The sequence below is a fragment of the Scomber japonicus genome, chromosome 6, assembly GCF_027409825.1.
Source record: "Scomber japonicus isolate fScoJap1 chromosome 6, fScoJap1.pri, whole genome shotgun sequence".
Taxonomy (NCBI): Eukaryota; Metazoa; Chordata; class Actinopteri; order Scombriformes; family Scombridae; genus Scomber; species Scomber japonicus.
In genome coordinates this window covers 24,917,915-24,944,835 of record NC_070583.1, presented here as the reverse complement: position 1 = coordinate 24,944,835, position 26,921 = coordinate 24,917,915, and the positions used below count along the sequence as shown (strand labels likewise).

The 26,921-nt window shown below is 39.4% G+C and overlaps 3 protein-coding genes across 3 annotated transcripts; all 3 read right to left on the bottom strand.

Annotated features, from left to right (window-relative positions):
• Window positions 1-5,488: 5,488 nt before the first annotated feature.
• On the bottom strand, window positions 5,489-10,945 carry zgc:112083 (uncharacterized protein LOC550461 homolog). The gene is made up of 10 exons (XM_053320958.1): window positions 10,899-10,945; window positions 10,275-10,437; window positions 8,562-8,788; window positions 8,358-8,469; window positions 8,084-8,236; window positions 7,920-7,994; window positions 7,276-7,396; window positions 6,713-6,851; window positions 6,502-6,626; window positions 5,489-6,383 (listed from the first exon to the last, which is right to left on the bottom strand). Exons 2-10 carry the CDS (start codon window positions 10,423-10,425, stop codon window positions 5,951-5,953), a joined length of 1,536 nt encoding a protein of 511 aa, XP_053176933.1. The 5' UTR covers window positions 10,426-10,437; window positions 10,899-10,945; the 3' UTR covers window positions 5,489-5,950.
• Window positions 10,946-16,132: 5,187 nt separating this feature from the next.
• map6b (microtubule-associated protein 6b) lies at window positions 16,133-22,017 on the bottom strand. The gene is made up of 3 exons (XM_053321161.1): window positions 21,299-22,017; window positions 18,786-18,999; window positions 16,133-16,339 (listed from the first exon to the last, which is right to left on the bottom strand). The coding sequence occupies exons 1-3, from the start codon at window positions 22,015-22,017 to the stop codon at window positions 16,133-16,135; spliced, it is 1,140 nt and encodes a 379-aa protein (XP_053177136.1).
• A 1,147-nt stretch (window positions 22,018-23,164) lies between these two features.
• thap12b (THAP domain containing 12b) lies at window positions 23,165-26,920 on the bottom strand. The gene is made up of 5 exons (XM_053320944.1): window positions 26,624-26,920; window positions 25,790-25,910; window positions 25,579-25,686; window positions 25,451-25,487; window positions 23,165-25,328 (listed from the first exon to the last, which is right to left on the bottom strand). The coding sequence occupies exons 1-5, from the start codon at window positions 26,710-26,712 to the stop codon at window positions 23,422-23,424; spliced, it is 2,262 nt and encodes a 753-aa protein (XP_053176919.1). The 5' UTR covers window positions 26,713-26,920; the 3' UTR covers window positions 23,165-23,421.
• Between the last annotated feature and the right edge of the window lies 1 nt (window position 26,921).

Sequence of the window (26,921 nt, the reverse complement as noted above, 5' to 3'; positions counted from 1 at the left end):
CACTTCACTGCTTGGACCCCTAATAACTATCAGTAAACAATAAATAAGGGTTTATTTACACTGTACGGATAAAGGCCTGTGCATGTTACCATTTATTTGTGTCAGATTTTCATTTTCTGTCTGGCGTCTCTGCTGAGGAAAACCCGTCTGTTGCTACATAAGCTGTCTTTGTCTAAACTGAATCAGAAGGGTTTATGAGGCTAATGGGATTACTGTAAGCAATTAGGAGTAGTTAATGGTCTTTCCTGTTGTTGGTAAGTAACACTAATTGATCAGGTACAGTACCCACTTGACACTGGCTTACAACAACAGGTGGTCCACGCTGAACTGAAGTCACTGTTTGAAAGCTGCAGACGGACACAGACCTGGACTCATTCTGCTCTCGGCTGACCAGATCGACACAGTTAAATGTAAAAAAGGACTTATTATTAAAGTCTTTATCTTCACTTTGTTGATTGATAAACAGGCTTTAAAGGGGCTGAATGTTCTTCATCAGATCATCAAAAATCAGGAAGTTAAGAGATTTCAGCTCATCACACAGGTAAGGAAGATATTTACAGAATATATGTGTTTCATTTTGTCAGAAGGAGAAAATATTGCAACATTAAATAATGAGACGGAGGCCAACCAAGCATAACATGTCTTGCATAACGTTACACCGGCTGCTTACTTTGACCTTTTTTTATGCTTACAAGGCTGTTTAATGTTCAATGTGATTTTAAACAACAATAACATAAATCTATATAAATATTCAAAGAGCAAAGAAAACATTTATTTTGTCTTTCAAACAAGAACTTTTGATATTTCTGTCTTCTCCCCTAATGTTGTGTTCAAAATGCACTGATTTATCAATGAATAACACTGGCTTCCCACAGTGATTCTTTTTCAATAAATTAAAATAATTAATTTCAATGAATTATTTAGTTGATTAGTTGTTTGGTTCATAAACTTTGGGCAGTTACCTTTACAAATTTTGACATCTTTAAATGTTTGCTTTTTCCATTTTACTTAATGCATAAAAATCGATGAATCAGTTATAAAACATGCGGCTGAATTTCCATTTTAATATTCTGCAATTAATCATAGCATCTCTAAATCATTTAATGAGTATTTAAGTGTAAAACTAATTTGTTGGGCAACTCTTACTTTAATAAAAGTTTTAAATAAGAATTGTATCTGTTAACTTTTGACATCTGAGCACTAACAAGGATTTAAAAAGCACAAGTGCATCTGTGTAGATTTAAAAGTATAAGCGTCAGTAGATGTAATTGAATCAGCTCATTTTCTTTGTAAGGTGAGGTCCTGGGCTCTGTGCCCTCCCATGACACAGTGAGCTGTTTCTGATGCCTCATTCACTCTGTTTGTGCTTCTAACAAACAGCTCCTTTATGAGATTAAGAGATTTCTGTGGCACGCTGACATGGATGAAATTTAGAGAACGTGGGATGTGTAACCTCCAGCTAATCTTGTCTTTATGAGAAAGGAGGGATCAGACTATTGGATTGCCGCAGCCTACAGAGGTTAAAGGGGCAATGGCAAAAATAACACCAGAGAAATGGCTCCTTAGATAAATCTACAACATACATTATAGAAAAATATGTCACACAGATGACTCAAAAGATGTTTAACAATTATTATTTACTCTCAGTGACCAAAAACAGAGTCCGTTGTACATTCAAATGTTATCAAGCTATTCGTCATGTTGTATTGTAAGGCAGCCCTGTTACTTCATCAGTCCTCCGTATGTCTACAAAATGAGTTAAGACATACATGAAGGCAGTTTTAAGCATGTTACTTGCAAAATATTAAAATATTTATTGAGGCTTCTAATATGCACAAATCAACAAAAAAGCATCAATTAAAAAAACAGTTGCACAGATCAGACGCTTCAAATAAATATTTTAATTTATGCAATCAAGATGCTTAAATGACCTTAATGTTGTCCATGTCTAGTTCATTTTGATAGTCATCTGTTTTTTCCTCTCTGTATTCGTAAGATTTATTAAACTTTATCTCACCACTACGGAGACAAACATTATGTTAGCCTCTAGTTTATATTCACATATTGCACATCTCATTACTTCTCCACTCACTAACAGCATTATGTGCCCTTGCAACAGATGGATCCTAAATTAATTAAATGGATTGGCACATTGAATGCCTCAGTGGGATTATCGCCAGTAATGCAATCTAACAAGATATTGTCATTTGCAAGGCAATTTGCCTAAGATGTATATCATGCAATATGCAGCATGTTGCAAAACTATACACTGTATTGTGTTCACTGATTCTTACCGTTTGTGTCCTACAGAAGACATCAAGAACCTGTTGTTACCTGGCTGCTCTCCTAACTGCCGATGAACTGAGATACAAGACTGACTTCAAAGGTAAACTTCAACATGTCTTCATACAGCCTGTTATGCCACTGATTCCAGTCCCTCAAAGCACTTCAGTCTGATTTTAATCTACCTACACACCCAATTACATACTTTGCAGCTTATTTAAACATAATTTCACTGTTTCTACTGTTGATTACCTTTGTGATTTCTCTGTGCAGAATATACCGTCCCGCCTGCTCAGGAATCAGAAACATAGGTGCTCCATCAGCACAAAGACATGCATCAGTACACTCACCCGCATGCTTTCACTCCCATCCTTCATCAGTCCTCTGCTGGCATTCCTGCTCCAGCTATGACGGGAGCTCAAGACAGTCATGTAAGGAGATGGATTTTTTTTGTTTTTATTAATCACTTTAACCAACTTTGATCAATTCCCAGCTCAGTGTTTTCTGCTGAGTCACTTTTTTATCTTCTTGTCATTTAACCACTAAGAATAGTTTCAAGACATCATGTTTTACCTCATGTTGCAGGTCATCCAGCATCTTGTCAGAGGAACAACGAGGCTGCGGTCCTTTACTCCTGTCACTGCCATCCACAGAGTGACACAGAAGTCCTTCAAGTCAACAGTACGTCCACGATGCACCATTCAATACAAGACATGTCAAAAAAATCAATAAAACTGTAGAAAGATTCAGTTAAACTTCATTTGTCAGATTGTGATTAGTTCAATGATTTTACTCAAATCAAGCTTTGTAAATCACCTAATATGTTGTTACATGTTTTAATGAATTTTTTTTTTACAGAAACGAGGGAAATGGAGTGCACAACATGTCTGCATAGCATGGCGAATTTATTACCACAAGCAACTCAAGGTAATAATTAAATACACCAATATGATGTTTTGCGTGTGAAATTAAAGTCAATTAAATTGTGGTCTGTCATCTACATAAACTGAGCTATGATGTGAATAAAAAGCCTAAATTATTATGATTGTATTTGAATGTTTTGGGGATTTAGTTTTGTTTCTTTGCCTTATTAATAGCTGAATGAGATGAGAAAAGGTCTATATTAGGTCTTTTCGTTGCCAGTGCAGGTCAATATCTGGAGAGAAACAGCAGCATCTATGAACAATATATACATTAAATTAACAACATTTTTTAGAAAAATAACTCAATTCAAGTTTAGTCTGTTTTGACTAATGTATAATCTCAGCATGTTATTTAATTCTACACTGTGGAAGGATTTGAATGATATCTCATATTGCAACTGACAGTTTTGTATCTGGTCGATTTATCATTTAACAGAAAATGCAGCCAAAACCGAATAGTCTCCATCAAGAAGAGACCACCAGCCTACCCGAGGAACCAGACCAGCACTCCAGCATACAGCCCTATCTAGGTGAGTCCAAGGACAACAATGTCAGAAATACAGAAAATTTAACAGAGGTATATGACCAGCATGAGAATTTTCTTTTCCTTTCTTTTACATTTTCAGATTCTACATGTGGACAGTCAGCATATGTTGAAAGGAGTGAAACAGGAAAAACAACAGAGAATAGTAGCAACCTCAAAAGAAGTCATTCTTCTGGTCTTCATACATCATCGACACCATCTTGTAACGTCCATACCACCAAGAGGGAGATACTGGGACAGCACCCGAACCTAAGCTGGAAAGAGAAAATGGATAAAAAGGAGGAGCACAGACACCACCAGCTTCAAGAACATTCTTGGGATCACACGGTAGTCACTCCTGAACTTGTTGGCAGACACGCCACAGTCTCACATGACAGGAAAAGGCCTCTCGAGACTGGCAGCTTCAATAAGGTGAAGAGGGTGAAGCAGGAAGCTGTAGAAGACCAGTTTGAGCCACCTTTGTTCAGCACAGCTTGTACAGATCGGTCGTCTCACACCACACCACTGCAACATACTGACCTGAGTGATACCTCCGCCCTGTATTGTTACAGCAGTGGATATTATGTTGCCAGAACTCCTACGGGGGTTGTCTCCTACCCAAGAGCTGAGATGTATGCTTACCAGAGCTTAAGACAACAACTTGTAGGAGACAATTTACTCAACGGCTACAAGATGATCAGGATACCTCATGAAGCACAAAAGCACAAAGAAGTTTTTCACGGATCTTCAGCCCCACATCTTCATTTCCCTCTTGCTATGAGGCAGCAGGAGACGGCTTACCTCAGCGGGAGGAAGTTTATAAACTCAGTTAATGAGAGCCACCATCTCCAACACTGCAGACATCACTACTGCCATTGTGCTACCATGAGTCATCTTCTTCATCCTGGCTTTCTGGCTGCATCCTACACTGGGTGTTGAGTATCCAGAGTCAGTCTGACAAAAAAAAGGAGGGCAGCTGCTCCCATAACAATCACTAACTCACTGGATGTCACTGGTCATTATGGTGTGAAGCTGCACACTGTCCTACATATAAAAATCCAGCCATAGTGACAAACTGGGACACACAGGAGACACTTTTTTAAGAGTCAAATTGAAGCAGCAGAGGTATCCTGACTTTGAGCCTCCAAGAACACTGGATCCAAAATTTCCCATGATGTAACTGGATCAGCATTTTTTATTAGAACCTCTCCGTCGCATTAATCCTTCTTTTAAAATCTCTGCAACTCCAGATTGTAAGACTTTCTGTTGAGAATTTGAAGTCCAAACCAAGATAACCCTGATGACATCTGCAGATCCACAGAAGACATTACCAAACTGTTTTTTACAAGCTGTGGAGCACATCATAACAGATGAACTGTACTTCCTGTAAGAAGAAATCTGCAGAATATCCCTTTTAATGAAGCATGGCAGTCTTCAGAATTTATTTCTTGATTTATTTTTTACTTTCACTATAATGACCCATTGATTATATTATTAGAAATATAGAGACACAAGAGAAAGCTGCTTTGTGATTTTTTTGTAAGGTTAAGTTTAAAATCTTGATTCAGACATGAGGGTGGAATATGGATTGGTCCTGTGGTATCAAAGCTCGTGTTTGGAGGTGGAAGAAGCTGTTGAAGAGAAATTAAAACCAAGAAAACTTTTGTATCAAAAATGTATTTAAAATGTATAACAATGAAACTGACTTCTGCATTAAAACAATAAAATTACATTTACAATAAAAGCCAATGTCCTCTGGCATCCTCTGTGTCGGCAACATCATGGAAATAATCACAGGAAATGGAAGTTGGAAGTGATGTGTTAAGAACGCGTAAGGAATAACATTTTGTAGATCTAGCGCTGTAGTGCTTTTAACTCATCACATTCATGTAAGCTTTGTCAACATTAACCTATGTTTTACAGGCAATATTATATAAATGCGAGACATTACAAAGCTCAGCCAAGGCATTAGAGTTACTAAGAGCTGTGATAGTGAAACTGTGTTCTCCAGACAGAGATATGACAGGAAATGAATGTAACATCACTTTAAAAGTGCTGAAGAACATTCAGAAGCTTTGGCCCACAAATATAGTCCCAGTGAAGACTTCACTGACAGCTCCACTGCAAAAATATAGTAAAAGAGGCAAAACAATACAATTGCATAATAGCTATAAGAAAGCCTACATCAATCAGGCTCTATGGTGCAGTGCATGGTGGACAATCACACCACGTCCATGCCCAGGCCCCTCGCCACCTCCGTCAGAGCCTGAACTGCTCCTGATGTCCCACTAGTGTCACAGTCCTCCTGAGCTATTCCTCCAGGTTCATCCTCAATGTGAGGGATGGTACTCATGACACAGTACACAGGAGAGTCACTGCTTCTGGGGCTGGGCTGAGACGAGACGTCCTCACCTCCAGAGAGTTCTGAGGAGTATGAGGATGAGGAACTGGAGGAGGGCGAGGAGGATCCTGCAGGTGAGCTTCTGCCGCTCTCTGGTGTTACTGCAGGTCTTTTGTTACGGCTGCTGGTTCTCTGACTTTTCCGAAGGCTCTGAGGCTTTTTGGCCATGTTCTTCATGATCTCCTTCGTCACTTCCACAGTCTCAAACCTAACCATGTTCACTTTTAGGAAGCCGTCTACATCCTTTCTGTATCTGTGGAGAAAACAAGGAAAAACCACAAAAGTAATATTTATCTTCAGATATCTTATAGTTACATCTGACACATCCTGAGAGCTGAAAGGTCAAGTATTAATGGGCTTATCTGACTTACCGAAAGCGGGAATGTCCAGAGGGCCATTTCAGCTCATGCTTCTTGCGAAGGTGAAGTGTGAGAGTGTAACACCAGGAGAATACCTTATCACAGATATGACATTTATATTTGGACATTCCCCCAACCTGTTGGTGAAAACCATACAGTGGTGTCAATAACGCAGCATAATCACAACTGTCAACAAGATTACAGCAGCTCTGTGCCAACAAACCTCGTGCACTCTCTTGAAATGGTGGTTCATTGTTGGGAATGTGTGACAAAAATATTCACAGCCCTCCACTGTACAGTGGTACACCGACCCCTCATTGTGGACCTCTGTGTGTTTCTGTAGGTCGCGCTGGTTCTTAAATCTGTAGAAAAAAAGGAATTTATGATGCTGAAATGATTTGTATTTATTCAATCCAAAACAGAGATAGATGAAAAACACATTAACACCTCACTATAAATGTCTGATGTTGAAATAATGTATTACACTGTTCAGTAATCCAAGGGAAAGGGAAAACAAAGAGACCCCCCCATGAAAACTGTCTTTTCTGTTTTCTCTTTTTTTATCTACCTTCAGTAAATCTCAACTAATACTTTCTTACTTGCAACTAGACAATGAACAATAAACTTTATAAAATGGCAGAATAAAGAAGTTTCATGAAATGGCTGAAACTTGATGTATTACTTTAAACATTACGACACAATCAAAGAAGAGCTGGTTGCACATGCTGTTTGACAAAGTTCAGCTGTTGTCAACTGGAGATCTTTTCATCTGTGTTGAAGCTCTACCTTTTGTCACAGAAGTCACACGGGAAGGGCCGCTCATCACAGTGGCGGAACCTGATGTGGATTTTAAGAGCTGCCAAAGTAGTGCAGGTCATGTCGCAGAAAGGACACTTCACCTGATTCACTGGAAGTAAAAGGAAAGAACAAACAAGACACTGTCAGTGCAGTATGAAAATATGATACATGACACCACAATTACTAATTGACAGCTGGAAATGGATAAAGCTTTATATGGCTGATAAATCATTAATCAAAATGCTTTTATCTAGTCAGGACTGACCTTGCAGAACAGCTATATGATAATATGACTTTGATAAATTTACTGCAGCCACAGCAGAAGATACCTTGAAGTAAAACCCTTTCTCTTGCACATTAAGTGAATAAACACTTCATTAATTAATCAGAAATGATGCAATGTCAAACAGACATAAGAACAAGCTGATGAAGACCGATATGATTTAACATTAAATGTTTTACTACTCATGATTTATCAACTTTAACATGATATAACACTGTACTTACAACATCTAGGTAACTATTTGAAATGGTGATTAGTGATCAGCTCATCATCGTTAAATATTTTAAATTCACACTTAATAACTGCACTGTCACAATAATTTAAGTTTAGACTTGTGAAAAGTTATTACCATGCTGACGAACGTGATCCCTCAAGAGCCTCTCGCTGGAAAAAGCTTTGCCACAGTGTTCACACACCAGTGAGTCTGTTTGTTTTTAGAGAAATCAGCATTATACAATACACTTAGCAGCACATTTAGTGGAAAAGTCATACGAATCAAAGTGTCCTGCTCACCCACTGGCTCGGCCTGCCTGTGGAGATGGTCAAATAGCTTTGTGTTGCTGGAAAACATGCTGCCACAGGTGGGACAGGCTACAAGTCTTTCCTGAGTGTGGCTCCGCATGTGTTCTCTCAGACGGTATCTGATCTTGAAGAAGGCGTCGCAGCCTGTGAGCACAAAAGCAGAGGTCAAATTTAAATGTGGGATGAAACTCTGCTGCCAGTGAAGCTGGACACATCATGAAGATAACTAAGATTCTTTTTAACATTTCTTGCTCAGTTATTATACCTGTCCAATGGCAGAAGAGAGCCTGTTGTTGTTGTGGGAGAGACTGCAGCTCGGCACTTTCTACATGATTGTCTACATGTCGGTAGTACCACTCCGGATTGTTAAATGCACTCTGTATAGACACAAAAAATAGATTAATATCTATATTTATTCAACAAATTAGTTGATCATATTCTGTGTTCACTTTAAACTAAAAATACCTACATCACAATGTTCCCACTGGCAAACGTATCCATCTGATCCTTCGGGAAGCAGGTTGTTGCTATGCAGACCTTGGTTGCAGCTTGGCAGGTCAGGACGGGACTTCAGCAGCTGTGACCCAACAAACTTTAGCTTACCGTGGTAGTTGTGGAAATAAGCATGGACCTCCAACTCTGCAGCGCTGCCCATGGAGACAAATTCACATCCATTCCAGAGACAAGAATACTCATCTAAACAAAAAAAAACAAATGAGACATTAGTGGATATTTATAGGATGCAAAAAGAGCAATGACACTCCTCAAACTATGGCTGGACAACTTAAAGTTAAGAAAACGGAACTTTAACTGACATTAAAATCAGTATGTTCAGCAAATTCTTCCAGACAAGCTGTTTTGTCCCTTTAATACTCCTAATAGTGCAACAATCCCACACATAGTAATAACCAATCAGCATGTGCTCACATCTTTTGTGTGAGTTCATCGTTAACAGAGAAAAACTGAGTCAGCATTGTTCCACCTGGCAGTTTAAATTGTTCAATGTCTGAATCAGAAAATGACTCAAATGTTGGAGAAACTGCAGCTGAGAGGTCAGGTGCAAACCAGGAAAAGCTGATACAGAAAAAAAAGACGCCATTTTGCACATGTGGGCAAAATTTATCACAGCAAAATGTAAATGCTGTGATAAAATGGTTGTAGCCATGTCAATGTTATTATTTTATTTCATCACCTGAAACACGGCATACAATATGATGACTTCATGGGCAAGTCCAAAAGTCCTTTCAATGAAAGTGATGGGGGCCTAAATCCATCAATTGTGCACAAGTATGCATTTAAAAGTTTATCTGAAGCCTGTATGAAGCTTTAGCAGTCAGAGTTAGTCATAGTAAGTGGATATCTGCCACATTTACATACTTTGCATCACATTTCTCCCCTGTGTTGCCTTGGAAAGTGTTTCCCTGTTGAGCTGTAGTGGAAGTATAGTAATAAACACAGGGACTTAGTCACTAAAAAGACTGTAACGTTGAAAGAAATCTAAGTTGAAGCTTCAAATAAATTTCAGATAAACATTTAAATACATTTTTTGCACAGAAGGAGGCTTGTAGTGCCTTTCAAAGCACTCAAGGACACCTTCCAAGGCACACATAACACAACAACAGTACATCAAACAATATAAATTGCAAAAAGTGCAAAGATAAAGAATAAATATGAATGTGACTATGCGAGAAGGTGTGTAGATGTGAATAAGTTCAGATATGATGGTGCCAGGTTGTGAAGGATCTTGAAAGTGAGGAGTAGAATCTTAAAGTCAATGTGGGATTTAATAGGGAGCCAATGAAGTTGCTGCAGGGCAGGAGTGATGTGTTCAATAGAGTATTGTAAGTGCCTTATGAAAGAATCTTTTAATGGCCAGTATGAACAGGAGAAATTATTATGGCAAGAAAATCCTATTTTAATGTTGATTTGAGAACTTGACTTAAGACAGACTTGAAACACTTTGAACCCATCTGTAGTTGTTCCCAGTGCTGTCTGTGTGTGCTTTAATCTTACAGGTTTCTCTTCTCAGTGCGTGAGTGTCTATTGCCAAGAAATGTTGATCTCAATGGCATTCATTTATGAAATCATGATTAGAATAAAGTAATACCTCCCAGCCCTACATTGGTGGCTGTTAACATGTTGAACAGTCTGGACACAGATATTTAGCAGCATGTACACTCACCCAGTTCCTCCAGAGCATCTTTATCTCCCAGGTAGTCCTTTAAATGCAGCGACATATGGTCACTCAGCTCCTCCATGGTGTGTCCCTTGAAGTCGCATGAAGCCCACTCACAGGCCACCTCAAAGTTGTCGAGTCTCTTGGTTGTCATCATGGTGGAGACCTCCTACAGACACAAAAACACACATTTTAACAACCAGAAACTGTTGTTAATGGCTTAGTTGTGTAGTTTTCAATGTTAGCTAGAGTTGAATAACAACATGTTGACAGGTTGACAGCGACGTTAGCTGTGTTGACAAGCTGAAGGTTATCTATAAAATGATAGCAGTCAGCGTTATTTGGGACAGTGTGTTAATCAGCAGAACGAGTAAAGCAGCTAACTGTTGATTCGTAATTAAAGTTTAACATGGTATGTACATGTAAAAGTAGGTATTTTAGCTAACAGTTTAGCTCCCGCTGAACCAAATACAGCTTCACATCCATTTTAGGACTTTTCTTATGCAGCTAATCACATGTTTAATCATTCAATGCTACGGTGGGAACATATGACATCTTAAGGGAGGGGTTTGTAAACACACACTAACGATTCACACCCTTCATACATTAATATAAGCCAGTCTTTCTTACAAATATGAGTGTTGCCCGCTGCAGACACCTAGCAGCTTCTTCCCTCCTCTCAGCTTGTCTGCTTTTGTTTATTTCCGGTCACTCCTCCTCCTCCTTCTTCTTCTTCCTCTGGTGAGAGTTGGGCCAGACTAGATGCAGCAAAGATGTACTGCTTCCCTCTACAGGACATTTGTAGAACAGCATTGAATTAGTTCAATCCCTTTGTAGCGTTCAGTGCCATGCACACATGGTTGAAAACTATTCACAGATTATGTAGTTTCACTGTGTTGAGCGATGAGTTCTTCTTTCTCTTCTTCTTCTTCTTCTTCTTCTTCTTCATCTAACTCTTGTTCTTGTTTTTGTTCTTATTCCTTATTATTGTTCTTATTCTTATTGTTGTTTGTGTTCTTCTTGTTGTTGTTGTTCTTCTTCTTCTTCCTTCTTCTTCTATCATTATTATTATTATTATTATTATTAATAGTAGTAGTAGTAGTAGTAGTAGTAGTAGTATTAGTCCTCTGAGATGGAGGTATTTATGCCATTAAAGGTTTTGTTTCCCTGGTATAGTTAATTATCTTATAGAATCTGTCTAACTCAGTTACTAAATTAAACCCTTACATTTGCCATGTTATATTAACTATCGTTAACTATCGTGGTGAGCATGTTATGATCCTCATTGTGATTCCAGTCCTTATATTCAGCACAACTTCAGTATCAAGCTCAGTTCTGCCTCGCTGGCCAACAGTCTATTTTTATCTTCTACTTTATCCTCTACTTCATTTCACCCTTTAAAATCCTATTTTAAATTGTTCTTTTACATTGCTTTGTATCTTAGGCAATGCCTTTACGTCCACAGCATGTGCTATTTTGTCCCAAATTTTGGCACTACTGCACAGGAGTTATAGTGACTGGCATGTAAACCACATTTGTTTGTGAACCTCATATTTTAAAAGTCTTGAGTGTCCTCTAATAGGCTATACACAACACAATACTTAACTGTATAGCTAAGCTTACTTAGCACAGCATACACTAAGACATTACACTACAAATGGGACCACACTGCTTCACTGTGTATTTTAAGTCTATGTGATAAGGCAGAACAGCCAGGCAGTGGAAGTTACCAGACGGATCTGGTGAACATAAGCTCGACTGGGAACATCTGCCAGAGCTCCCTTTCTGCAAGGCCTTCAACTGTCACCTCTGGAGGATTTCTCCTATATCCTGAGGAAGGATGAGGACATAGAATCCTAGTGATCCACATTCAAAGCCGCCGTGGTTCATTCTTGTCATGGCAGCAAAGCCAAAACACAACAGTGGTTGGATGAAGTTTTCAAGTGCAAGGAGGCTTTTCAGGATTGACTAGGTAACAGTAGGCTAGAAGGGCTGCAGCCTCTGTGGTCACAGACATAAAAACCAGAAGAGAAGAGAGGGGAGGCCATGGGGAATGGCTTTCCGTAGCCTTCAAAAAGTCTAGGAACCTATTCGACAACAATGGAGGGTGAAACAGGGTTTTGCCCAGGCTGTTATTTCTCAGGTGGAGGCCTGTTACAGTGATGCAATGAGATTGTACAATAGTTTCCCATCCACTAGAGGTCAGAATTTGCTGACTATAGCACCACACTCCTCATCTCATAGGCCTGTCCATGAAATACACTAGCTTGATGAGGATGCATGTTTCCTAATGCGGCCTCTCTTAACAATGCACATACTCAAAATACGACTTTATGTTGCTGTGTATAATATTTAAGTAGACATGTCATTTTATTGAAGAAGGGTGTCTTAGAAATGAAGAATTTGAGATCTTTTGCAAACTCAATTATATTTACATTTTGTGGTTAAATAACATTTTTTTGGATGCTGATCAATTCAACTGACAAACATAAAGGCTTCTTTTGTTCATGAAATATTTTTAACCACAACAGGATAACTATAGTGGCAATTGCTGCTTAAACATGACAAAAATGGACATGCACTGAAGCTGTGTAGGTGAGTCTGTATCCAGACAGACAAGTCTTTTAGCTTCAGTGCCATCGCCGATCTTTTATTGAATATTTCATGCTGCTCTGCAAACATACGAACCCATAACAACTGAATTATTCATGCAATTTTATGTCAGGATGACTGATTCACAGAAAAATGACCACCAACATCCAAAAGCAAGTCGCTGAATGAACTGAAAAATAATCAAATTATGCCTCCCTTGTACATCTGTTCTTTGTTTCATTTCATACATTTTTGTCATTTTGCATCCTTGAATCAATCCACAGACTGTCAGAACACAGAAAAGCACAGATTGTATTATTTTGATTACTAGAAAAACACTATATAAATGATTCTTAATATTATTGAGATTTGAGGAGTAAAACAAAACCCAGTAGCATCTGCAGGGCACATCAAGCTCAGTCTCTAACAGGCCGTATATACTTTGGCCTCTAGGTGTGCTGTAGACATACAATTTGGAGATGGAGATGGTTTCAGAGACTTAACTATCCCCAAAAATGAGACAACAGTAATGAGAGCAGAACAATAGTGGCAATTCAATATACTTACTGTAATTAAGTACAACTTTTACACATTATTCATTTGATTAAAGTTAAATATCTTAACCATTAAAAAAAATGATGTAATAATATAATGACTATCCCTTATTCAGAGTAATGAATGACTGGCACACAGAGAACTGTGTTGCATTTCCAATTTGTTAAATTTCTCAGATGCCATTACTGTTCAGAACAATAACACTGATTTGACAATTATCAATACAGAGACAAATGTGGCAAAAAGTTGGGTGAGTATTGTTATGAAAGCCCAGTATTCATGTTAAATTACAGTTTGATCTATTACTATGGGGCCATAGTGGGTCTCAGGCTGAACCATCATAAACCTAATGGGCCTTATGGCCTTTAATCCTCCTCTAACCACAGCAAAGAAAAAGCCTCATACTTCCATAGTATCTGCTTCGGCTACACTTCTGTGGCTAGCCCCACTGGCTTGATAGACAGTATCATCAGTATAATGACATGGCCTGCTCAGTGGTCCAGACATCATCCCTAGTGAAAACTGAAGGAGAGGGCTTCATTTGTTATAAACAGGTTACACTTACATAAATCTTGAACTCTGGCTTTAACCATGGAAGTTTCTTCTTATAGAAATTATTGCTTAAGGATTGCCTTGACCTTTAGATAACTGAACATTTAAGCTTATATAATTGCATTATGTTTACATTTAGAAAAAACACAAATGGATAATAGTATCATACAGTATCTAGTTAGAGCATTTATATGTTATCTATATTTAACAATTAAGTTCCACCTTGTAGATACATTTTGTTCTCTGCATTTAGTTACACAGTGCTCATTTTATCCCTTAAATATTTTTTTCTGCCTTTGGTTTTACCATTTAAATCAATCCTTCCTACCATAACATACAAATACTTCTGCATTAACTTCGAATACTGTATTTGCAACTTCTTTGGAACCCAAAAGAACTACTGATGGTGAAAAACTGAGGACTTTATAATATATTTACAATCCAAAAAAATACTGTCTGACACAAAGGATGCAATAAGTCACAACACATGATTTTGTAGCATCATTTTAATCAGAGTTCATTCAGAGCAAGCTGAGAATACAAGCACAACATCACAACATGTCTGCAGCAGTATGACATTGTCATATCATCATTTCACTCTGGTCTGACGCCACACGCAATTGAACCAGACAGCATATAGGATGAGAGATATAGCACCAGGGTGTTGGAGTGCATAGCAGCACTTCTTATGGTGGGATCAGACTTGATGCTAGCAGGCAGCAGGCTGTAGAGGTCAGACACGGAAAAACTCCCATCCCTCACACACGCACACAGAAGCTAAAACTGGAAGCAGACTCACGGTGGCTAGTGCTTGACTGGGTTCTCGCATACAGCAGCCAAGTTGGCCGCTGAGGATATTACGGTAGACGATAACCAGAAAGGGAAGGCTGTGAGGACATTTTAGTAAAAACACCTCATGTCACACGCATAACAAACAGATGTGATTTGCGAATTTTCAGACAGCAGCATTTTAAAGAGCTGAACTTCAAGTCCTGGCCCATTCCTTGTCCTTCAACACCTGGAGTGATCAGCCCATTCAAAGTGAGAATTATTGAATAAATACAATAGGCTCTGCCTTTTCAGGCCTATATGCATTTTTTTCTCTTGTGTAGCACAATTACAGCATAACAGCTCAAAGGATAGGATGGAGTACAATGCCACAACATACTGAGTCATTATAAAACCGCAGTATTCCTAGTAATTTAAAGGAGAGGATCTTTATTTAGTCTGCAAGAAATATGTTTGTAGGTGGAACCATATTGCTGGTGTGTGTTTTTTAAAGCTTTTACAGCCACCAGACTATGATTTTATTTACTGTGTGTTTCGTTGTTTTTAGGTGTGACCAGAATCTACTACTACGCATGCATTATATTTGAAAAGGGCTTGCCCCTATACATTTATCTTAAATGGCTCAATTTACAAGCTAGAATGTGACTGTGACATATAGTCTGCTAAAATGTTGCTACTCAACCAAAAACGGGGTCTTGCATGCAGGCTGTAGCAATTATATTACACTTGATTTGGTTTCTTAGCAACCAAACTGATGAAACCAGATATCATCCAGAACAATGAAATGAAAACCAGGACCATACAGCGGAGGCACTGTAACTAGGAAACGCAACCATAAAACAGATTTTGTATTTTCACAAATACAGTTTGATACAGTCTCAGAGAGAAAGCGTCCCTTTGACATTTTCTACAATCATTTTAATGTTAACCTCAACTGTCAGGAGACGTCCATTCAGACGAAGGTAAAAATGCCCTTTTGTACACATACTATGTACCGATGGCTCTTTTTTAATAGTTTGATGTCAAAAAGAACTCATATAAACCATGTGCAAATTATGTGCTCAATAATATAAAGCGGTTCTGTGCACCAAAATACAAGGGATCCCATACATTCTTGCACACACACACACACACACACACACACACACACACACACGCACACACACACACACTCTCTCTCTCTCTCTCAGTTTACAGTGAAATTATTTGCATTAGTCTAAAAGCTCAACATTAGTGCCCATCCAAAGGTGAACAGTAAATGACAATACGGCAAAAACAACAGGTAAGGGAAATAAACCAAAGGGAAGAGATTTGCCTTTTTTGTCAAGTAGCCTTTGATTTTGCAAAACAAACAACACGATGCAGAGATGTAACTTTTACTGCTTTGCTTCAGCCAGTCTATTGCTTATTTCTTTGCTCTTCTTTGTGACAGCTCCCTGTGGTTTGGGTTCTGGGGTGCTCAAAGAGGGTTTCTTCTTGGCTGACTGGGAACTGGCAATCTGCTTCTCTTTTGATTTTTTCACCATCTTTCCTGTTGTTGTTGGTGTCTTTTTTGGTTTGGTGCGAGACACTGGTTTTTCCACCTGGAAGAGAAGAGAAGTGCAAACACTAAATTTAGTTTTAAAAACAGCCATTCAAACATAAACTGATGTCAAACATAGACTTAATTTATAGACTCTAAATCATGTCAAAGCCCTATTTTTAGCATGCAATACATACCTTCTTTACCCTGTTACTTATATTAATGACAGGCAAATGACACCATATGGCATAGGTGATATTTGCATGTGAAGGTTAGTGAAATGAAGGTAAAATAAATAAAAAAACAGCACAAAAGGTGTATTTGTGCCTTTTTTGTAAACAATAGTGGTTCGTGCAGCTTTCCAACTTCTAAAGAAAGCACAACATACAAACTACATGGTCAGTATTAGTACATGATGTTAGTCTTATGTTTTACAGAATTACATTTTTTGGTAACATTAACTATTAGCAGGTGGCAATAGCTTATGGAGGCTTGAGAAACAGGCTTATGACTGGAGGGTCGTTGATTCAAATCGACTCCCAACCCGTCTGGGAGTATGTGCGTGCAGAGATGAATGTATAAAAAATAAAGAGGCCCCCTTCCTAAAAAAACATTCTATCAATTGTACTGTAGGTACAATGAGCAAGGCACTTACTTCTGCTCTAGTGGAGTTTCCAACAGTCAAACTACAGATGATGTTCCCAAGTGTCAGTGAGTATAAATGTGTTGATGTAAAAAAAAGTGTGCATGCATGCTCAACATTTACTGAATACATACAGCTTAATTTTGTATTGTGTAAGAGGTGACAAATGTTTATAAAAGGCTCAGAGTAGAAACAAAGGGCTCTATTTCTGTGAATAACTGGATTCTGGTGCAAAGTGCAATAGGTGGTGCATACAGAAATGCTAATAATTTTTTTTTAATTTTATCAACCACAGCTGAGTGCAAAGTGGAATTGATCTTGAATGTGAAAGGGGGTGCAGTCATTAATGAATAAAAAATCCTTAAACGCAGTGAACAGGCCTGATTAGATTCAACACAGAGGAAAGTCCTTGGCACCTCAAAATCATAGTACACAAGCTTGGGAACATATTTACTATTTTTTAGTATCTTAATGCTATGGACCTGCCCGATGGAGAAAATAGAACTAAAGAAATCAGGTATTTACCACGGCTGCATCATACTCAGCTGCAAACTGCTCCTACACGGATGAAATATAAAAAGCCAAAAGGATAACATCATCTGCAAAGAAGTGTTACCAATGCTTGATGGTACAGTTAGTCACTGTCCCTCTCTAGCCACAAGGATGTAGTCACTTTCATGGCGAGCCAATTGGGTGCAGACACTGAAAAATGTGGAGGAACTACCATTTTGTACTTCGCACCATACACTGTCACCAAAATAGAGCCCAAAACAGTGAAGATCAGTGTTAATGCATACTAATCAAATATGAACAAATTGACTTGTTGGCCTCCACTGATGCAATAAATCTTTCTGCTTTGCCTTTATTTTTATGTAACATGTTGATAGCATTTAAGCTTAATTGTTTCTTCCATCCATTATTGAATCCACCCTCATGCACATAACTACAGAATTTGCATGTTCGGTTGTTGAAACTATTGAGCTCCACAAAAGATGGTAGTGGGTGGTGCAGGCTGAGAGGTGGGCAATCAGTGAAGATGTGGCTCATAATTTGTTGGCAGGATTGCATCTGGCAGCTGAGTGATAAATGTGACTGTGGCTTGTGTTGGTGCATACTGTGAGTGAGTGTGTGTGTGTGTGTGTGTGTGTGTGTGTGTGTGTGTGTGTGTGTGTGTGTTCAGTATTCATGTTTGCATCTGATCAATTTGAGGTCATCCTCCATGCCTTCTAGAAGAAACAGTGAACACACCTGACTACAGCAGACTTAGAACAGAGCTGCTCTCAGTCTCTGAGAGGTCCTACAAGAATGAGAGAGGGAGTGGCCATATGAACACACCGCTATAGACACATTCATCTGTTGCTAACATGCACACAGATACCAATCAGTGTCAAAAATATGTTAAAATAAAGGCTTGAGATGGGATTGATAGAAAGATTTCAAATTGAAGCAATGTCATCTTTTGTTAAGTGAAAATGTACACAGATTGGCTGCTTAACAAATATCTTACTGGTTGATTTATCTGCAGAATAGCAAATGTTGATCGCAAGTGCTTATTTAATCATTTTTAAATTCTTAATTGAAGTATGAAACTGTTGTAGTTTGTGTATAATAAGTCTGAGGACCATTCTTGGGTTCTTTAGGGAAAAATGCACTTCTGGTGAGTTTATCAGTAACAAGTTTACAACAACATGAAATTGACAGGCTGGTAACAACCAAGTACTAGTCCTAGAGGGCATTTAACACATTTAAACACCTCACTTTACTGTTTGTCATTCAGTACATAAAAGAAACATAACTCAAAAAGTAAATAGTGGTAGAAATATTTCAAAGTCTTGCCCTTACATCAGCAGTCACAGTGGCTCACCTTGGTGGCCTCCTTGCTTGGCTCACTGTACAAGCTGCGTACCCTCCTGCGGTCCGTCACCTTGTTGTCAGCGGGGTGAGCCTTCACCTGCTCCCCCTTGTATGTGGCACTGTAGCTGGTCTCCAGACTGGTCTCATCTTCTGGGGGTTTAAACTGAGATTGAGCTTTGATGGCCTTCACTGGTTTCACGTCCTTGTACGCCTTGAACTCGGTCCTAGGAGTAAAAGAAAAGCAGACATAAAGGTTTAGTATCTTTCAAAGGGCAGCATTATTTTTTAAGGTGATGACAGCTAAACATTTAATTTATATACTCTACCTTGTGTCGTTTAAGTTGTAGTATTAAATTAATAGCTGGTTTGGTTTACTTACCATATTGTGTTAAAAAAATAAAGCTTTAAGCTTGGCTTATGGTAATTTCTTATAAAGTAGTCAGAAATACATTTATTCCCATTTCTTGACATCTGTGACTTTAGGTTTTCAGTAAAATGTAGCTGTAGGTAATGATGCTGTTGGCATCACACATACATAAACAGATAAAAACAAATCTGTGTGGTAATGTTATATGGAATATCATTTTGGCAAAATTATGAATAAACCAATTTAAGTGTTTTTTTAAATGGCTCCTCATGCCAACTATTATGGATTATATTTCATCGTTTTAGCCCACTTTCTTTGCTTTGCCATTTAAGTGACAAAGCAAAAAACCCTAAAATATCTGAATCATGCTGATTAGAAAAAACCAGAGCTGGTACATTACGATGGATGACGGTGCATTTGTGAACCTACAAGTTTTGTCTGAAATGATAAATAAAATAATATGTGCAGAGTTGGTAAAATATATATGTACTGATTTCAATTTTAAGGTAATAAAACTAAACTAAAAAATGTGTTCCCTACATATTAAGCTGACGTCATGAAAGGCATTAATCATATGAAAAAAACAAGCTAGATTTGAGCCTTAGCTTTTTGGTGTGAGATCTAAACAAAAGCATTTTTTAATGATGCATTTTTGTAAACTTCTCCCACAATGTGGCCACGAAATTTTCAAATCAGCCAAATAACATTTATGTAAATCGGAACTTAGAGGTGGAGCCTGTTAAAATCACAACTTCACCATCTTGGAAACATGCTGATACTAAATTGGATTAGTCATATATTATTCATTTGGGACTTGTCCAAGCTTTTATATTGTCTACTTGTTTCACTCAACAAGCCACCGCACAGCACAAGGCCATACAGAGCTCTGCTGCCAATTCATTGCTGTAGACTTTATTTATATCACAGGATCATATTCATCTATTCATTTATCATATATCATTTATCTTTATGGCTAACTCTTATTTTTAGCATTGACGTCAAAATTCTATAGATTTACTTTCTGAGCTCTAGTGTGAACCACTGAACTTCATCCTCATCCATGAGGACGAGGATTAAGTGCGTTAACAGGAGCTTGACTGTGTAAAAGCTAAATTCGGGGCTCTTGAACTTCTAAACACATCATAGATGAAAAGAAGTATGCAAAATTGTAACTGTATTGGGAGACTATCAAGAGTGCATTCAGCGCTCCACTTCAGGATACTAACCATTCCACCATATAAAAACTGCACCAAGATATTAAGAGATGAATGTTTGTATTAATATTACTGCTCCTCTAGTTTCATAACTGATAAACTGGTGGACTGTACTGAATTACATATTTTTGGACTTTGTTGAAATTGAAGGTTGTTTCTATTTAGTGATTAAGAAAGTGTTCAGTCAGTCAACTTCAGTTTTAGCTGCTGGATGTTACAGGAAAGCCTGTATCTTGCAGATTTTAGATTTCAGGTCAAAGATAGAGGACATCTGGCCTCTCAGCGACTGATGAACTTTCAAGAGATTCATGCCATCTCTATGTTCCCGTTTCTTTGCTTATTTGTCTGTGTTCTCATTAATCTGACATTGTATTAAGTTATGTTGCACTGCTTTCAAAGCACATTATAACTCAGCTTTAAAATGTGTCACATTATGCTTGTTGTTATTTGGTATTTGGAAAAAGTTTCTCTGCATTACTGTATATTCATTATTACTTCAGTAGGTCCAGAATGAAGCCACCGAAATCTCATTTAACTTGCATGCATGATGCCTCTCCAATTCAATTAGGAGGAAGCCTGTGTAAAGAAACCATGTTAAATCTCATGATTACATTCAAACCCTTTTACAGGCCTCACTCATTCATGGGCTACATCATTGATTTGGTAGTACTCTCAGGCAGGATAAAGTAGGGAGAAAAATCAATAATGCAACCTTTATGTGTGGCAGTATGGGTTTGCTTTGGAAATCACAGGAGATTGTAACAAGAGACCACGCAATACCAAATATCCCATAATGACAACCGGGAAAAACTCCAAGTTAATGATGTTTTATTACTGGACAGAGCAGTGTGGCATGCTATTAGGAGTGTTGTGTAACAGGGGAAATAAACAGCACTGAGGCATTTATTTTAATAGACAGAATATTTTAGTGTAGCCTCTTACCTGTAGCTGCTAGAAGTCGACATAACCTCTTTTATCTGTCTGTTGACAGCGTCTGCAGCTGCTCTGCCTTTCCTCTGCTCGGCGCTCACATCTGCAGACATCTGTGCCTCCGTCTTCTCAGCCGTTTTCCTCTCCGCTGACTTTTCCCTCTTTGGGACTTTCTTCACAGACTCTTTCGGCTCTGCTTTGACCTCTTTCTCTTGCATTTTTTCCTCGATCTCGCTCTTCTCCACGCCGGTCTCGGCCTCGACAGCCCCATGATCCTGCTTTGCGCTGGTGGGGCTGGGTTTGGGGATCCAGGGGTGATCGTGCTTCTTCGGTATAGGCCAGGGCTTGTAATCCTTCTGATACTGAGTTTCGGTGTTGAACGGGCCCACCGAGGGTTGGTACTCATTTCTGGGCTTGCAGCTAGGCTCGGGGCGCACTTTCCACGCCTTGAAGTCTTGGCGCATGACGGACGCAGAAGAGCCATCTTTGCCCGCTGCAGCACCCGTCGCGGGCGGTGCCTTCCCAGCCTCCTGCTCGCCGGGATGAGGCTGGGTTTCTATGGCAATGGCACCGGCCCTCTTCTGTTTGGGCTGCGGGTGATGGGGGATATGCTGCACGTCGGCCACATCCGAGTATTTGGTGAAAACCAAAGGCACTGCGATGTCCGCTTTGTCCAACTCGGTCCAAAATCGGTTGATGCAGCAAGCACGCGTTATGCACGGCCATGCCATGATGATAAAGATGCGGAGTGTAAGAGATGCACAGGAGAAAAAAGAAACCCCAAATCAGGTGAGAATGTGTAAATAAAAGCCCTACTCACGACTCGAAGACTTCACCCCTTTTCAGTTTTTGTCCAGTCAGGGTTATTCTTCCTTCTAGCTTTATGTAATTCTCTATTCAGTGCACCTGAGAAATAGAGAGAGCCCACACTCCTACCCCCTTCTCCTCCTACAGGCTGCTTGTTCTTACTGAAGTTTAAATGGACTTTTGTTGGTTTGCTGTGGAGCGCACATTGCTGTCTGGTTGCGCATCAAAGCGACCCCACCCACATTTGTGTGATGCTACGAGATTTGGCCAGAGCCTGCACTGCGAGTCTGCACGGTGAACTGTCACCTGAGCTCGTCACAGTCTGGCCAGCAGAGGAGGAGGAGGAGACACGTTTAACCCCTGAGCTGCCAGGCCTAGAAAATGCCAACTTCATCCACAGTGGATGGAACAGTCGCCTTTTGTTCCATTTGGAGGAAATGGCCGATGGTGCTGCTGAAAATGCGTAAAAAAATAATAAAGGTTTTTACTTTTAAAAATGCACCAAACACTACCCGAGCACACGGGATTGTTCATTAAATATTTACTTTAGTGCTTTTATATTTGTTGCTCGTTTTTGCCTTTTAAAATGTTTTCAGGGTGGGGCTTGACTGCAATTCATCAGACTGAAAAATCAAGCAGACACACCACTGCAAAGGGGGGTAAAAAAAGAAAAAGAAAAGAGAGATCTTGTGTTTGAGTTAGACACAAAGGATTATATTAAGATGATAAACCACACTTTAAAAATACCATCAACATTACAAATTAGTTGTATTTTCCTTTAAGTCCCAGCTATTCCGTCAAAAGAGTTCAAAACATGTTGCTCAAGATGTGTAAAGATTGACCTCCTTGTTGAGCATTAATTCAGGAATGATGCTGATGTGAATGTTGGTGTAACTGCTCCCTCTTGTGCTCTTCCTGCCTCACAGTAGCTTAAAAAAAGAAACACTTGCAGATCAACAGCAAAGGGAACAGAACATTTAAAAAAAAAGACAAATAAAGAAACCCAACACATTTAATGAGCATGTTATAAAAATACATCACCTTTCGTATTATGCACATTTTTGAGGTTTCATCATTTTCTCAGTCAACATGAGTTATTAATCATTTATTTTAACAATTTATACAATGTAAAATCAGGCTGAGGCATTTATATACATCATTTTTTCTTGGAAATTTAAGGGACTGAACACTCATGTCATTTAATTACATATTCACATTTAAATTATTAGTACAAAGATGTAGATGTATATACACCAGACACACATTAGAGGCTGATAGTAATGTGATTACTGATCTGCTGCAATCAGTTTCATTACTGCACAAGCTTTTCATTTTGCCACATCTTCCTCTGCCACCTCCTCAGACTCTGCCTCAGCTTCAGGATCGTCCTCTGGGTACAGTCTGCAATATTTGTCTACCATGACGTCTAAGTCATGTTTGACATGAGTGTTTATGTTAAGCATGGCAAGGCTTCTGTTCCACTGCTTTGCAGACATGCTGTCAAGATAGGCCTGCAGTCGTTCACTGGCTACGTCACTTTTGTTGTCCTCTAATTTCAGCACCGGCAAGGTGGAGAGCACCTTGAGGAAGGCGTTCACGTTGGGAAAGAACTTGACATCTGGAAGCTGCAGTGTCTCGTGGATGGTGGTGGGCAAACGCACCTCTTTTCCCCGGTGCTTCCATTTGATCCTCCAGCAGTGAAGTTCTGCGGGAAGTGTGTCTGGGTTGGGGAGGTCATTACGATAAACATCTGCATAGTTCTCCTCAGTGGTGTTAAACTTCATTTGGCCCATGATAGCTGGTACCAGTGACAGGCATTTAAGGGCTTTGATGTTGGTTTCGGAGAACATGTCCTCCACCTCTTGCATGATGCCATGGATAACGGGGATTGTAACATACTCCTTAAAATATGCCTCTGCTTGGATTTCTCCTACATCGGCTGCACGCTGCTTCCGAAGGAACAGCCTCGGGACCCTCACAGGGATCTCCATTATTGTGGCCACACTCACAGCCTCCTCGTACCAGAATTCATGATAGACATCGATGTTGTCATTGACCTCGTTCAGTGAATGCAGGACAGCAGTTAGACTGTTGGCAGCACAAAACACATCGAGTGTCTCCCCTTGGAGGTTCCTGCCAAAGGCTCTGGTGAACATGAGGACATTTTTTAAGATGACGATGGTGACGACAATCTCAAAGTCAGCCAGAGTTTCCATGATGGAATATGCATCTCCTGTGACAACATCAGCAAACTTTCCATCACCATTGCCTCGAATGCTGTCCATGCACAACACAAGGGGTGGTAATATATCTAGCAGCACATCAAAGACATTGTGTTGCTCTGTCCAACCTGGGCTACAAGCTTGTTTCAGTGTAGCTCCTTTCTCTTCATTTTTCTGGTAGTGAGTAAAGATAGCCTTCTCGAGCTCATCCTGAGTGAACGGGTTTCTAAAGAACGCACCGATCCTCCTCAGAGTCTCCATGATGATCTGGACGTTAGGAAAAGGTAGATTTTTGGCCAGGTGAATGTTCAATGCTGTATGGGAGCAAGGCATATGCAATAACAAGGGATACTTTTCCATCAGTAATACTGCCACAGCTTTCATCTTGGTGGTGGAGGACCCAGTGGCCTTGTGTGCCTGACCCCGACAGTCCTCCATGCTGAGACCCCAACGGTCAGTCAGCTGGGCCTCTAGCCTCTCTACCAGCGCAGACTCGTCACCATCAAATGGCACAAAGTCCAAAAATTCCTCTCGAAGGACATTTTGTTGATTCACAAAGCGTAGAAAGACAGGCAGATGTTTCTCTTTGGCAAATTCAACAAGGTCGCCTGTGACTAGAGAGAAGAAGCGACTCTCTCTCACCTCCATCAGCATCTCCTCTCTCACTGTGTTCTCACACACATCCAGCAGCTGGCCCTGCTGGGTTGCAGACAGGTATTCTGTGTTCACAGCTGTTGCATCAAACCGCTTCCTCAGAGCTTCGTCTCCAGCGTTCATGCGATAATCTAGAAGGGCCTGGAAGTTGTTGGACTTGTATTCAGCTTCAGATGCTTTGTCCACCGCTAAGGGGATGCTCTGTTTTCCTAACGTGACCACAACCTCAAACAAGGACCTCAAGTAATCACGAAACTCCTTCTCCTCTGTGGACAGTTGAGGTTCATCTTCATTGGTGGTATTGCTATCCTCAGCTGTTGCTTCTTTTTTAGAAGCAAGCTGGTCAATAGAGGATGCCACTGGGAGAGAGAGAGAGAGGGAGGGAGAAGAAAATGACAATGATCATTTGCAGGTAATTGGTGCCAAATAAAATTAAGATGCTTTTTAAAAATTGTATATTTATGATTTCCAATTCACTTACATCTCCTTTCCTTGATCTTTTTCAAATCTTCTTCAGTCTAAAATGAAAGAATCAGGCATCTTTTGGTCAGAAAACTAAAGCAGTGCATTTGAAAGAAAGGTGAGAGATCTGATATTTATTTTTCTTACAAGTTCTTTAATCCGCTTGCGATGTCTGGTATGAGGATTTTTTAGGTGGCTTGTCAGATCAAATATGGTGGGAATAGCTGTATCCTTCAGTACAGTCCTATAGGGGCTCTGGAAAGCAACACATTCACTTTTTAGTAAGTGACTAACATATTTTGGACAAGAATGAAAACCTTCTTCCAGGTTGCAGACTACAACCATGTCACATACTCACCGTTTTGCACACCATCGCTGGGTCGAAGTGTTTCGCACATAATCTGTAGTGCTTGTTTAACTGGTCCGATGTTTTCGCCTCTAGATCTGCCCTGCGGCAGTTCTCTACCCAAATTCGGCATCTGAAAAAAAAAACACACACAACAAATTTGGTTGACATTTCAGGGTTACACTGAAAACGTATACTATCTCTGACCATCTACTGAGTGTTTGATTTGTTCATACTGGAAAAGTAACACATACCTAAACATGACAGGTACTGTATACTACAACTGTCACATTATATAACAAAGGATGTCACAAATGTCACATTGTGAAGACAGATCTGACAACAGCTCAGTCAAATTTAAAAGATGAACTAATACATCAAAGGACAAATGGATTACTGTATGTCACATGATCAAATATGTCATGTTGTCACTGAGAAATATGCAGTGACAACATTACATCCAAGTTATTAATGCCAAATATCTAGACCCAGGTTAATAAAGGATCTGTATTGTCTACCAAGAATATAAACTAATTCATCCCTGCCACAAAGTTTAAAAACAGAGACTTTGATCGTGACTTAGTTCACAGCCAGCAACGTAAACACTGGAGTTAAAAAGAAATCCACAAACAAACCACATACTTTTCTTGCTTCTATGTTCATATAGGCGTTGGTAAATATTTACTTATATTAGAAATCCATTTGAAAATACATCTCTGGGGTTTATATGCAGTTATGTGCTCGTTAGTAACCAACTTAAATGATTTTCGTGCAACTCCTAACTAAGAAACCACACATGGGTGATCGGATGCATAACTATGTTAACGGGCAGGTGTGATGCCTTACCTCTCAGGGTCCCGTGGAAACCGAAAAAATGCCAAATCTGACTGTGTGCTCTTCCGTGTACAGTTTGGGGCCGCGCAAAAATTCGGCATGCTTCGGGCTAGCCAGTTAGCTTAACTCAGCTAACTAGGACCATCAGCTAACTTCAGTTTCCCTGTTAGATCGATGGTGACTTTTAGCGCTTTAATTTAAAGGCTTGCGTGGATTTGAATAAATACACACACTCACAGACAAACTTATATTGCCACAACAGTGTCTGATAGGCGTTTCCAAAAGGCAACTGTTAAACAGCGCGGAGGTT